Source organism: Channa argus, chromosome 13 (genome assembly GCF_033026475.1).
Source record: "Channa argus isolate prfri chromosome 13, Channa argus male v1.0, whole genome shotgun sequence".
NCBI classification, from domain to species: Eukaryota; Metazoa; Chordata; class Actinopteri; order Anabantiformes; family Channidae; genus Channa; species Channa argus.
In genome coordinates this window covers 23,573,425-23,586,743 of record NC_090209.1, presented here as the reverse complement: position 1 = coordinate 23,586,743, position 13,319 = coordinate 23,573,425, and the positions used below count along the sequence as shown (strand labels likewise).

The 13,319-nt window shown below is 42.5% G+C and overlaps 1 protein-coding gene across 2 annotated transcripts in view; it reads left to right on the top strand.

Annotated features, from left to right (window-relative positions):
- The window catches only part of plagl2 (pleiomorphic adenoma gene-like 2), a 37,232-nt gene extending 25,593 nt beyond the window's left edge, over nt 1-11,639 (top strand). For both annotated transcript variants that reach the window (XM_067527666.1, XM_067527665.1), the window contains exons 2-4: nt 3,108-3,264; nt 3,360-3,847; nt 4,889-11,639. In XM_067527666.1, coding sequence (XP_067383767.1) covers nt 3,519-3,847; nt 4,889-6,374 — 1,815 coding nt within the window. In that variant the 5' untranslated portion in view covers nt 3,108-3,264; nt 3,360-3,518 and the 3' untranslated portion in view covers nt 6,375-11,639. The remainder of the gene's footprint in view (nt 1-3,107; nt 3,265-3,359; nt 3,848-4,888) is intronic.
- The last annotated feature ends 1,680 nt before the right edge of the window (nt 11,640-13,319 follow it).

The window sequence follows — 13,319 nt, the reverse complement described above, 5'->3', positions numbered from 1 at the left end:
AACCCACTGTTGGCCTGTAGATCTGGAGCGTATAGTTGCAATAATAGTTTCAAGACTTCAAGTGTTCAAGTTAAAGTCTTTCAAGTTTCAAAGTTTTGAGCCAATCTGCGTCTATTGTCTTTTCCGTCATCTAGGATCCTCGATGGGCAGTAAACGATGGTGTCACTTAACCGACAGAGAGTATTAGCACTTCTGTGCACAGTGAAACATTCGCAGAAAATCAGAATAGCTAGAAGATGCAAAGCAGAGCATAGCAAACACTTGTTGTCGTGTACGGTGGAGTAAGAAGAGGACTTTGTAGAGCGAGCATGGCTCCATCTTTACTTTCTCCATTTTTAGTGAGGGCACCAGGTACTGAGGTGACGAATAAGAAGACGTTTGAGTCACACGGATGTACAACATATTTTATGTATCTCGTTATTTCTCTATTACTCTAAGTATTTAATTTAAAGAAGCTTTATAATCTTTATTAGCAGCCACAAATGAGGGGAAATCACATCCCTGTAGTATCTGCATGGAATCATTACGTTTCTATTTAAGTGTTTATCAGGCAACAGAAGCGATGTTTTCTGTGATTTTTCTGTGATTGAACATTAGTTCACGTGGAGCTCCGACTGTACACAGTGGGTCTGAGCTGCAGACTGACACTGATGGATTTACTGTACAAACACAACAGTGGGGGAGAACAGTGAGTGAGCCGAGATGGGTTTAGACATGTGGAGGGGGGGGAACGCACGGGAGCTGGCTTTTTATGGGTCGATGGATGCGTACGGTAACGAGTAGCACAAAACAGAATGCAAAGCGTATCTGAGATGAGGTAGTTGAAGAGGGTTGTCGAATTTATTGGCTGATGTAAAATCAATAAACCTAAACAGCTGAAAGAGGAAAAGATGAGAAAGGAGGCATTTTGAGGTCTGTGCCCATCAGCTATTAGAATCTGTGATCTATAATGAAAATGCACCAGATTGTGAAAAGCTTTTTACTGCTTCTCTGTAGAACTAAACTAGACTGTGGGTTAGCTGTGCATTTCTTCATCATAAACGGATTTGTTTATTTATTCACTTATTTATTTGCCAACAAACATTGATATTTTTTAAATTGCATTAGGAGCTGCGGAGACAGAAATCAATTTTGTTTTGCGTTTCTTTGTCATAACCTCAAAGCTGCACTACATTATTAAAGGCAAGATTTCAGGTGAGGAACTACTGAGTTCAAAGCAAACAACTGATGCTGTTAACGTGAGAAATGATTTCTTTGACATGTTATGACACCACCGGTCTGTAATTATTTTCCCAGTATGAAAAAAACCAAACCATCCTTTATAGTAAACATTGACACAATGTCTGCTAACTGTTGTGTTTTGCAAGTAAATAGTGTTTTTTTTTTTCACATTAGAATAAACTTAATAGACCACAGGAAAGACCAGTAAAAGTAAAGGACAATATAGAGTATTGTTGTCCAAGTGCACATGATAGAAGAGATAAAGCCTGCACACTAACACTAAGCTAACAGATCTAAGCATTTACCAAAAAAAAACATTCATAATGTAAGCATAGTAATATTATATAAATCAGAAAGGATTATTATTATTAAGAACTGAGCGCAGCCACGTGTGAACTTACCACTTCACACAGTCTGTCATGATGTGTCCTTTGTGTTCCAGCTCTATTTGGATTATTTCTATAACTTGTTGATTTTCCTCATTGTGCTCGATCTGCCTGTCTGTTAACATGCCTTTGTCAGTGTGTTTGAGCATGCTATTTATTGGGGTGGGGGTGGGGGTGTGTGTGTGTGTGTGTGTGTGTGTGTGTGTGTGTGGGGGGGGGGGGGGGTACATGATGTTGCATTCGTCGTAACCAGAACTGTGTGTTGTATGTGCTCTTGTGTGCGGAGGAGAGAGTCAGGGCGACACGGCATGGTTCAGGCCAGGAATGTGCGATGTGGGTAGGCTGTACAATAGAGCCGGACTCCCTGAGGGTGGTCAATGGGACGGGTGTCACCCCCCTGCACCCTCCCTGCTGGGTGATGACCACCACACAACGCTACAGCTGTCAAGTCCTCTTAACCACAACTGTAAACACACACACTTTAGGAGAACAAACACACGTTCGCACACACATACACACACAGTGTATCCAGAGAAAGTTACACGACCACACACAACCACACTATGTGGATACATGTAGACACCTACAATATTACAAACAATATTACTGTGTAAACGTATGAAAATGAAAAGCATGTGCGGAAACGAGAAGAAGCACATTCCAGTGTGTTTGCTGTCTGTGTTAACTCGCTGACCTCTCACACAGAGAGGATGTCGTTACATTTGAAGCCGTGCATGTATGTGCCGACCTCGTGCGTGTCGTCTGCGAGTTGTTTCTGTCACATGTACGCACCCGCATGCGTCCAGTGCTCCTTTCACATGACCGACGCTGGGAGGACGGCCGACGCTGCGTCCGCTCAACCTTGGACTTGGTGCTGGTGTGTTAGCAAGCAGGGGTCAGGGAGGTGACTGAGGGTAAACAGGAGAGCACTCAGATGACAGAGAGAGAGAGAGAGGTGTGTGTGTGTGTGTTTCTGTTTTTCCAAGGATTACAGGAGCCTTATCCAGTTTCATAACAAGTACATACATGTACACACACACACACACACACACACAGACACACAAAGGTGGCTTTGTGCACCGTGCTGTCATCTGAAGACACACCTGATGAGGGATAAGGCTGTGTAATTACATTCTGTCCTCGCGTGCGGTTAAACAAATGAAGGTATTGTGCTGTGATTGAGAATTATCTTCTTCTTCTGTTCAAAAAAGTTTTCTTTTTTTTCTTTTTTTCAGTAATCCGCTGCACTTCCTGTCATAATTTGTCAGACTTGTCGTTCAGCTCCCCCTAGTGAGCTTAAAGGAAGCCTGCTCACGTAGCTGCATATGACATAAAGTGCTGGAACCTGCGTTAGGTGTATTGAACCGTAGAGGTTCTTTGATGCTAAGGTTTTAGGTTGTTTACATAAAATAGTTAGATCATGTGCCAAAGTTTAGGAATTAGAAGAAGACTGGAGTCACTTTTTTTGATCTTTTCTCGTGTTTCCTCTCTCCCCCTCAGGACAAAAGAAGATGCAGAGCAGAATTTCCGAATCACCGCCAACCATAGCTGTTGGGACTGGGTGAGGAGGAGAGAAGGTGAGACAGAGGGAGAGGAGCAACTGGAGCAGAGAGAGAAGGAAAGTGCAGAGACTAAAGTAGGACACGGATCCCAGCAGGTAAAAATAGGCTTTAAAAAAAACAAACCTACTGCCACAACTTGTTGCCACAACTTTCAAAAAGGCTAAAGCAGGTACCATCTATCTCTCCCCAGAGTTCGGCAAACTTAAAGATTACTGCTGGATCACTGGCCCGTCCTCTGAGCAGCTGGTCAGCTTCTTTATCGCCAGACTCCTCACAACTTCCCACATCGAGCCTGCAAGGCAGGGGAGCCACACGTGGGTTTTCATGGCAGCGGCACTCTAGGGCTGCCATGGCAGCTACTGCCGCTGATGCCTCACACTGTATTACCGCACTGACGCCGGAGGAAGAGGGACGACGGACTGCCGCCAAGCTGTTTGGGAGCGCCGCCCTGCTGCCACGGACAGAGAGAGAGCGAGAGAGGGGAAAAGAGAGGGAGAGGGAAGACGGGGGACACGAGGTAGGGAGAGCGAGCAGGAACGAGTGTTTGGTGTGCAGGGCTGTGTTCGCCTCACAGGAGAAGCTCCGGCTCCACGCTCTCAGTCACACAGGAGAGAAACCTTTCCACTGCTCGCAGCCGCATTGTCCCAAGGCCTTCAGCTCCAAATACAAACTCTTCAGGTACACAACCTTTTATCACAGCCCTCGGTTCACATGAGACATGGCTCCCAGAGACACTGCAGAAAGGATGTACAGGATTTTTTATTTTTATTTTTTTTACAATATGTGCAAACTCCAAAATGGATCACATGACTACACGGGTGTGAACGAGGTCACTTTCACAGGGAATCATCTCTAGATTCATTCATTGTTTCACTGTCACCAATCTCCAAGCTTAGGGACATTTTCAGCTGTTTTCAGTAAAAAAAATAAAATAAAAGAAAGCTTCCCACTGCTTCCCCGCTGCAAACAGCTGAAACACAAACTTAGGGAACTGTAGTAAAGCCGTTTTTTGTTTTTTTTTAAACAGACATTGGAAGAGACCAAGAGCAGTGCTGTGCCTGAAGTTTGCTTTGTTGTACAAATTCTTTTACCTTCATATTTCTGTATAGACTCTACAGTCCATGCTGCCCATGCTTCTCCATCCACGATCGCACCCTAAGTCTGTGCTTTGTGCATATTGTTTCATCCGTTTATTAAACGCCTTCACCGCCGTATTTGCTTTGGGCAGGAGAAAGCGGAAGAATTTCTGTTCTCACGGGATTTGCTTAACTTCAATAGATCGATGAGGATTTTACTGTGCAGCGACTCATTCTAGAAACAAAAAGTGGTATCAGGACATCGTTAGTGAATATTAGAGTTAAATGTACAACGTGATCGAGAACTAAACTTCAAATGAGTAATAACGTTGCTCTGTCGGTATAAGATAAAATGGCATTGTGGGCAAAAACGAATCACGGCAGGTTTATGTGACACCTCGAATGGAATCTGCTGAATCACAGGAAGTGGTACCAAAATCCGTTTTTGGGCCCTGACTGTACAAAACCACGGTGACTCATTTATGTATATATGAACAGACAGGGTCAGACCGAAAGGGTCACATTCCTCAGTTGAAACACTACACAACAAAGATTACAATAAGACGAGGAATGTGTGTGTGGAAAAAAACAAAAAAAAAAAACAACCTACTATTCACAATCTCTTTCTCATTTCCTGCTGCAGGCATATGGCCACACACTCTCCACAGAAGACACATCAGTGCTCATTCTGTGAGAAAATGTTCCATCGCAAGGACCATCTGAAGAACCACTTGCAGACCCATGACCCCAACAAGGAGGCCTTTAAGTGTGAGGAGTGTGGGAAGCACTACAACACCAAGCTGGGATACAAGCGCCATGTGGCCATGCACTCTGCCACGGCGGGGGATCTCACCTGTAAAGTGTGCATGCAGAGCTATGAGAGCACGCCTGTTCTTCTGGAGCACCTCAAGAGCCACTCTGGGAAGTCTTCAGGTGGCGCCAAGGAGAAAAAACACCCGTGCGACCACTGTGACCGTCGTTTCTACACTCGGAAGGACGTGAGACGGCACATGGTGGTACACACGGGCCGAAAGGACTTTTTGTGCCAGTACTGTGCCCAACGCTTCGGCAGGAAGGACCACCTGACACGCCACGTAAAGAAGAGCCACTCACAGGAGCTGCTGAAGATCAAGACCGAGCCTCCGGATATGTTGGGTCTTTTAGCATCGGGGTCCCCACCTTGCTCTGTGAAGGAGGAGCTCAGCCCCATGATGTGCAGCATGGCTCCCAACAAGGACCCCATGATGGGCAAACCGTTCCCCAGTGGTGCCCCCTTTCCAATGGGCATGTACAACCCCCACCATCTCCAGGCCATGTCTAATTCTGGTGTGGGTCCCCCACACCCGTCCCTGATGCCCGGCTCCTTATCCGCAGCTATGGGCATGGGTTGTCACATGGAATCCCCTGCATCTCTTCACCCACACTCCCATCACCACCACCATCACCACCACCATCACCACCACCACCATTCCCCTCCGCTGCCCCACCACCACCAGGCTCCGGCTCCCCAGCAGCAGCACCAGCCCCAGCCAGCCCCCAAATACCAGCTGGGATCTACCTCATACCTGCTGGACAAGCCCTTGAAAGTGGAGATGGAGAGCTTCCTCATGGATCTGCAGAGTGGTCTGCCAGGCCCGGTTCCCTCTGCAGAGCCCCACGCTGCTGCCTCGCCCACCAAGGATGGACTGGAGCCCACCTCGGGCCTGACGGATGAGCTTTGCGGGGATCCCCTCCTGTCCAAGAGCCCTGCAGTGATCGCTGAGTCTCTGTGTGCTGCTAACATGGACTTCTCCCACCTTCTGGGGTTCCTGCCCCTCAACCTGCCACCCTACAGTGCCCCCATGAGCACTGGAGGGCTAGTTATGGGCTACACCTCATCTACAACCTCCTCCTCTTCCTCCTCCTCCTCTTCCTCATCTCTCCATGCTGCCGAGCCCCACGCTGCAGCAGTTGCCGCGGCAGCAGCTGCCGTGGCAACGGCGCCTCTTACCTCTTTGCAACCGCAACCTCAGGAGCAGCAGAGCTCCAGCGGGGGTCTGGGCCTCGGACCCCTGCACCCCCTCCCACCAGTGTTCAGCTCCACCCTTAGTACCACCACACTGCCTCGCTTTCACCAGGCCTTCCAGTGAGAGAGCCAGCCCTCGGCCAACTCCTGCCCAGCCAAGATGGCCGCCACGCAAGCCTCAGCTCAGCTCGGCATGGATATTTCAGGCTGTGCCTCTTTACACAACCTGCTCCAGAGGTTGAAGAACTAGTATAATTAAATACACGTATGAACACTTAGAAGCCTTAAATGAAAGTGCACAAAAGCTTTTGATTGAGCCTTAAAAAGAAGTTTGAGCATAAAGGAAAAGGTGAGAAAAGAAGTTTAATCGTCTGCTTTTATTTGCCCCCACCCCCCCGTAGTTATAACGATGTATTAACCTTTATTTTGTATTTCCATTTACCTCCCCTTTTATCCCTCTTCCATCCCCTATTTAGTAGTGTAGAGGGCAGGATCAGTAGGCCAAAAGGTGTGGTACTGCAGACTTTAAAATAATATAAGAAAGCAAAGATAATTTTTAGTGAAGATTATCTGTCTTGTTGTGACCCAGATAAACCCTAGTTTGAAGTGGATCATTTGTTTTACTTAATTTTTTCTTTTCCAAATGCAAGAAGATTGTAGAAATGGTAGAAAAACTCAAGAAAATCTTGGGCTTTGAACCACCCACTCAACGACTATCATGGTTAACGTGGAGAGGAGAGAGATCCGTGAAGGAATGAAGAGAGATAGAAACCGAGTCGAGGTTGACGGCCACAGCAGACACCGCCGCCGTTAAAGCAACAAAGAAAAGTGCCCTTCGAGTAAAATCAAATTCCGCGTGTGTGTGTCCTACTCTCCTTGTTTGTCGGGGCAGTTTGAATGAAAAAGCAGAGGCCGATGTCCTGACTGATGGGAGTCCTTTGTCTTCTGCCAAATAGCGATCGGTCACACACACAACAAATAATACAATGTGAATGAGTGCGAGTTGGTTGAATACAATGCTGGCTTTTTTTTTTAAAAAAAACGAAACTTTTCCTCAAGAGAAGCACTTTTTTTTTTTTTTGCAGAAGGCACTTCACCTTTGGAAATCTCCTTTTTTTTTAATTTTTAATTTTTTCGCGACTTGTGCCTGAGACAGAGACTTTCATTCCCCCCCCCCCCCCCCCCCCCCGTGACCCAGAATCCATCTGGCTTCTTTTAATGAGGACTCTCCTTCCTTCACCTGTCTTCCTTCTGACACTTATCTCTCAAAGCCGAAATGATAATGACATATTGCAACAGTTTTTATGGGCTACCCGACATATCTAAGATATATATTTTTGGAGTAGAATACAGACACACCTTTTATGCATTCTTTTAAAAAGATGCAGCATCATGGTAAAAGGAACCCTGACATATGTGAATGGCAAAAACAAAAAAGGAAAAAAAAAACAACAATAACAGTGACGGATGAGACAAAATGTGTTAAAGAATGTTCTTGCAGTGTACGAAATATCTCAAAAATGAATATTATAATTGCTTTGATCTCAGTAAGGTGTATTTTAGGTAGATGTATTGAAACTAAGTGATGATGTTTTTGATGTCTGGCAGGTTTACATTTGTGTGTATCTTGCATTTTTTTTTTTTTTTGGTGAAACAAAAGGATGAAGTATTAGCTTTTTCCCTTAAGCTTTCTCTGTCCTATCCAATCTTTACTTTTTCATGTACTTGAGTTAGTATAGCAGATCCAGAACTGTGGATGGGAAATGTCTGTAGATGGCTGTTAGCGGCTTAATAATCAATTAGGATTTGAACTAGATAGATTGTGTCATGAGGATGCTGACATGGATGGCCTATGAATTTGTGACTGTGGGTCTTTAATCCAGTGGAATTTGTGGAACAACCCCAGTGCTGTGACGAAATCCTCAGATTTCACTTCCAGCTCAGTAGTTTTGGATGTTCAGAGCCTTTCTAACAATTAACCACCAGCCTATAAAAAAAAAACAAAATAACCTGAGCCCAAAGTGAACCTAAACCTCAAAGTGAAACAGGTGCTCTTTAGCTTATTAATCTATCTGTGGCATCGTCTGTGCTGGTCTCTCTGGGGCCAGTCACGGAAGAACAAGAGCCGTTGGCTTTGCCCTCAGCGCTCGCCATGCCACAGGTGAGCCCCGCTCACCATAAAATGTTGAGTAAAATCGAACAAAAAAATAAAAATAAAAAAAGATAAGGAAAAAAAAAAAAAAACAAAAACACACAGCACATAAAAAATACACATTGCTGCTTTTAGCTACGGTTGCAGACGGAAAGCAACCGTAGATCACTAGGACATTTCAGTTTTCTTATTTTTGCAAGATGGAGTTGAAAACCGTGCACAAACCGAACCGACAAGGTGTTCATCAGCCCCCCCCACCCCCTCTGTACTCCTCCTCCTCCTCCCCCTCCTCTCTCAGCTGCTTTGTAGAGTCAAAGGAAAAGGGTCTGGATAAACGGCGGCGTCTGGAGGAAACGCAGTCACTACATTCCCCGAGCTTTGACATTCAAAGCCCAGGGAAGACACACGACTGACTGCACGACTTTAGCTGACGCTTATAGTCATATATTTGTTTTGTTTGTCGTCATATGATATATTATTTTTCTGTTTGTATAAAACAGGACCTCGAAAAAACAACACAACACATCACCTCATTTTTATTTGTTTTATTTTTCTTACCAAAACCTGGGGAGAAGAAACTACATTTTTGCACAATTGCTTGTTACAAAATGCTACGAGTATTATCCAATTTTTATAACCTGCTGTAGGATATAAAAAAAAAAAAACCCAGACGATGAGCAGCCCCTGTGTGTTAGACAGGTTAATCTTCCCGTAGAAAATTCACAATCTGCGAGCACTGACGCCGAAAGAAGCTTCCTCACAGTCTGACTGTTTAATGGCATCTTCAGTGCTAAAATCCAAGAAGTTTTGAACTAAATTGAAAATAGTTTTCACACCTGGAAGGTCATTACTTCGATGGCTCTTATAAAAACGATCAAACTTTTTTTTTTTTTCTTATTGATCCTAAATAAGTTAGTTCTCGGCTTAAGCCAAAATTGTAGCAATCAAATTGAGCGTTTATGTTTCTGTGACATATTTTCTTTTAGTCCTAAAAAGTTAAAGAAAAGCTTTTGGCATGTATTAAGTTTGTCCTCCCTGGGTTTCTGTGAGCTAATCTGAATTCTAGCACTTTCAACCTTTTTAAAAAAAAAAAAAAGAGAGTATTTTTTTTTTCTTTTAAATTTTCAGCTTAAATGTTCATGTGTTTTTAATTTTGTATTGATCCTGTATATGTATGTGCCATTAGTTTGATGTGTAGACTTTATCAACCTTTGTGTATATCTCTTCCCAAAAAGAATAACAGTATTTTTGATAGACTTTTCACTAATATCCTTCTACATAAAAGAAGCCCCCTTCCCCTCTTTTTTTTTTTTTTTTTTTTTTTTTTTTTTTTTTTCCGGGGGTAACCAGCTTTGCCTTCTTTTCTCATAAATTAATCTAATAAAAACACAGCCAAGTGCTTGAACAGAGAACAGCAACAACATGTCTGTTATTTTGAGGTGGTGAGAAACAAAACCGTTTTCAGTGAGATGTCAAAGCCACAACCTGACCACAACCTGCCATTGAGATGCCGTTGCAACACAGACCCATCTGCAGGCCAATTTTAACTGAAGAAAACTGACCCTAATTTATCCCACTCCAAGCATAAAGCCAGGGTCACTGGACTAAATGGGCCAGAATTTGTGTGAATGGTACCACAACTTTTTTTTTAAACTGACTGATGCAATGTGGAAACACATGACTTAATAGTGATACTGAAGAGAACAGATTTTATTTTATTATATTGTTCAAACCGAAGTGCAACATTTGGTCAGGCTGTAATGATGTGAAGTGCAGACAACAATAGATCTCACGTCTCGTGTGCCGTCTGAGCTTGAATAGGTAAAAAGTCTCAACTGTGTTTCCAGGGTCCTTCTCCCTTACACTTAAGTTTGGGATCATTCTGGAAAAATGCTCCCTTCTTCCGGACTCAATGGAAGCTCATTTCCACTTAGCAAACAAAATGCGTTGCTGACAGAAATGTCACTAAGTTGAAATGATGAATTATTAAATCTAAATGATAAAAGTCAAATCTTTTTAATCAAATATGTATGAATATTAAAAAAAAAAGTATATGAAATAATTGCAATTTGGGCCAAGAATCTCCATGAAAATGTACAATAAGTATTACTACCTCAACATTTTAAGTTATTATACAAGTTACTAATAAAACGATGTGACGTGAAGTCAAAATTTGACTCGTAAAATGTTAAATCCCTGTCATAATTCTGAAACTGTCACCATTCAAGTGTTCATCACTACCATGTCATTAAACACTGTGAGTTCGAATTTGTGTCATAAATCCGACTATCACAATGTTAACTTTGACTTCGAATTCAGACGTAATCATTTACCTTCCCATTAAATGACATGAAACTTTTTTTTTTTTTTTTTTTTCTTCTGGCAGCAATGAGTTTCCATAGACTGAAGAGACATAAAAAGCTAATACCAAATCAACCTAACGCTGAAACGTTTGTTAGAACAGTGAAGTGTTCGTGCTCTGACAGTGATGTTGTTCTGTTCCATAGCTCGGCTGTTGCTCCATTACCTCGACCTGCACCTACTAGGGATGCACTTATCCTCACCTTTTCCTCTTTACTAGTAGGTGCAGAACACCAGCATTTTAAGGGAATTCATCTATCAGTTTAAGCCTTAAAAAAAAAAAAAAAAAAAAAATCTGATATGATTTTATTAATGCTCTCTCTTTTCTCTCCCTCTTTTTTTTCTGCTTTTAGTTAAAAAAAACAAAATGGGTACTGTCTGATACAGGCAACATCCACATATAGTTTTATATATTTCTAGCTCAATGTAAGTCTTGCATTCCAACCTCTTTGTGTATCTCGTTTAGTGACATAGCCCATTTAATTTTTTTTTTTTTTTTATCACATGCTATTACAGCCACCTCTGGAATTTATTAAAAAATAAAAATTAAAAAAAATTAAAAAAAAAAAGGCGAAAAAGGTGAACGAAAATAGAATCTTTGCATTCACTCACACTATTTTATTTAGCATGGAGTTTATCAACTACAGGGAGAATTATATAAGTGATGTGCTTTGGAGTAAGGAAGAAAATAAGTCTTGCTTTTTTGTTACATATCTCACATGCAATCAGTTGCTGCAGTGTAAAAGTGACAGATTTGTATATTGGTTGATCCAAAGAGATGATGAACACAACAACAGAACTTATTGTACAGTACAGTGTATCTTTGAGTTGTCATGTGTTATGTTGAAATGATTAAAAGACAAACCAGCGGTTTCATACCCTCTTTGCGTTTTTTTTTTTTTTTTTTTTTTCCTCTTTATCTATTTTCTCTTGTGCCCCGTAGCTATTGTTCATCCAACCGTACTCCAGGTCTAAGTTTAAGGTTTTGTACCTACCCAGTGTGAACAGTGCAGCTGGTACTGATGACACTAATTAGTGGTGACTCTTGTGCACTGAAGCCAATCAAGCAAATGTGGGGGGGGGGGGAAATAGACAATACACTGAGCTGCAAACTAAGCCGCCACACACAATCACAAAATACTTAAGACTATAAAAGATGTGACAACTAAGTCTTACTTCATGCCACCTTTAAATCCACTGAAGTTTTAACAGTGCATTGTCTATAACCCCCCTCCTCATCAGTGCCATCTATTATTACGTTATTGTGTGAAAATGACCAAACATTCATGATTCTAGCAACATTCGGATTTGACTTTTGATGGAGGAAATACAAAAGCTAATGCCATTCAAAATCCCAGTCCTAAAAACAGCTTCCAGTGCCATCCCAGAATATCTCGGAACCCTCTGAGTGGTGACTCAAGGCCCACAGTGTGTTTAACCCACATGTTGGACCCAGGGTCTGGATTATGCCTCAGAAAGCCACACCACTAAGGCTGCATGCATAGCTGAGTGTCAAGACTGTCCAAATTACAGTACTGTGGAGTTAACCTATACTTAAATCAGCTGAGCTGCCTCTCGCACATAGACGTATGGGAAGGCAACCGTGCCATAACTCAAGAATAGAAACTCTGGTGGTTTTGTAGAATTTTATTTGTAGGACCCTGGAGAGCGTGTAAAAAGGATTGAGGACGGCCGAGACACCACAACAGAGAGCTTGTAATTTACTGACCGCCTTCCAGACACAGAACAATTCGGATACACGCAGAGGCAAACCAGGAATTAACACCTTGACGTACGCACGCGTGCAACGAACGTCCCTTTTAAAGGGGTCCTCCAACAATTCAGCTTCAGTGCTGGATTTCTGCCAGAACGTCAGTATTCTGTAACGGTGCCACTGCAGCTGCTGTAAACTCATCACGTACCCAAACATTCTGGGTTGGAATAAAAACGTAACATGACTTTATGCAAGTTTTGCTATTTAATTAAGCGGCCCAGAGTTGATGGTGCAGCAGAAGGAGAGACGGTGTGAGCAAGTACCAGCAATGTACAACACCTCCCCTCCCCCACAGGAAACCTCGATTCCCCCAAGCAGCACCTTCAACAAAAGGGTGTCAGTTAAAATGACAAAAATGACCACAAAGTAGAAGCAACATGACTGAAAAGACACACAATTGTGATCCCAGAGACTATAAACTATAAAACTATAAAAATAATAGTAAAATGAAGAGACCAAAAATGATAATATCTGTTGACTAAAACTAAAAACAATCGATTTTGCAGTTGGCAGCTGAATGTTCAATTTGGCCCATGCAGTTCTAAAATGCATTTTGCCAATAATTCAATATGCAATGTGACAATTCAATCTTCAACTGAGTTTAAATGATTTTGATTAAAAATGTAAATGGAATCATAACCAATTGCCTTTACAGTTGCCATAATCTTTTGGCCTTTTAATTCAAATGGCAGACAATTTGTGCAGTCGCTGATTCTACGTGCAATTCGGTCACGTCGTTTTAAAGTCTACTAAATTCTCAGAGCTCACGAGGGTATTCGAGA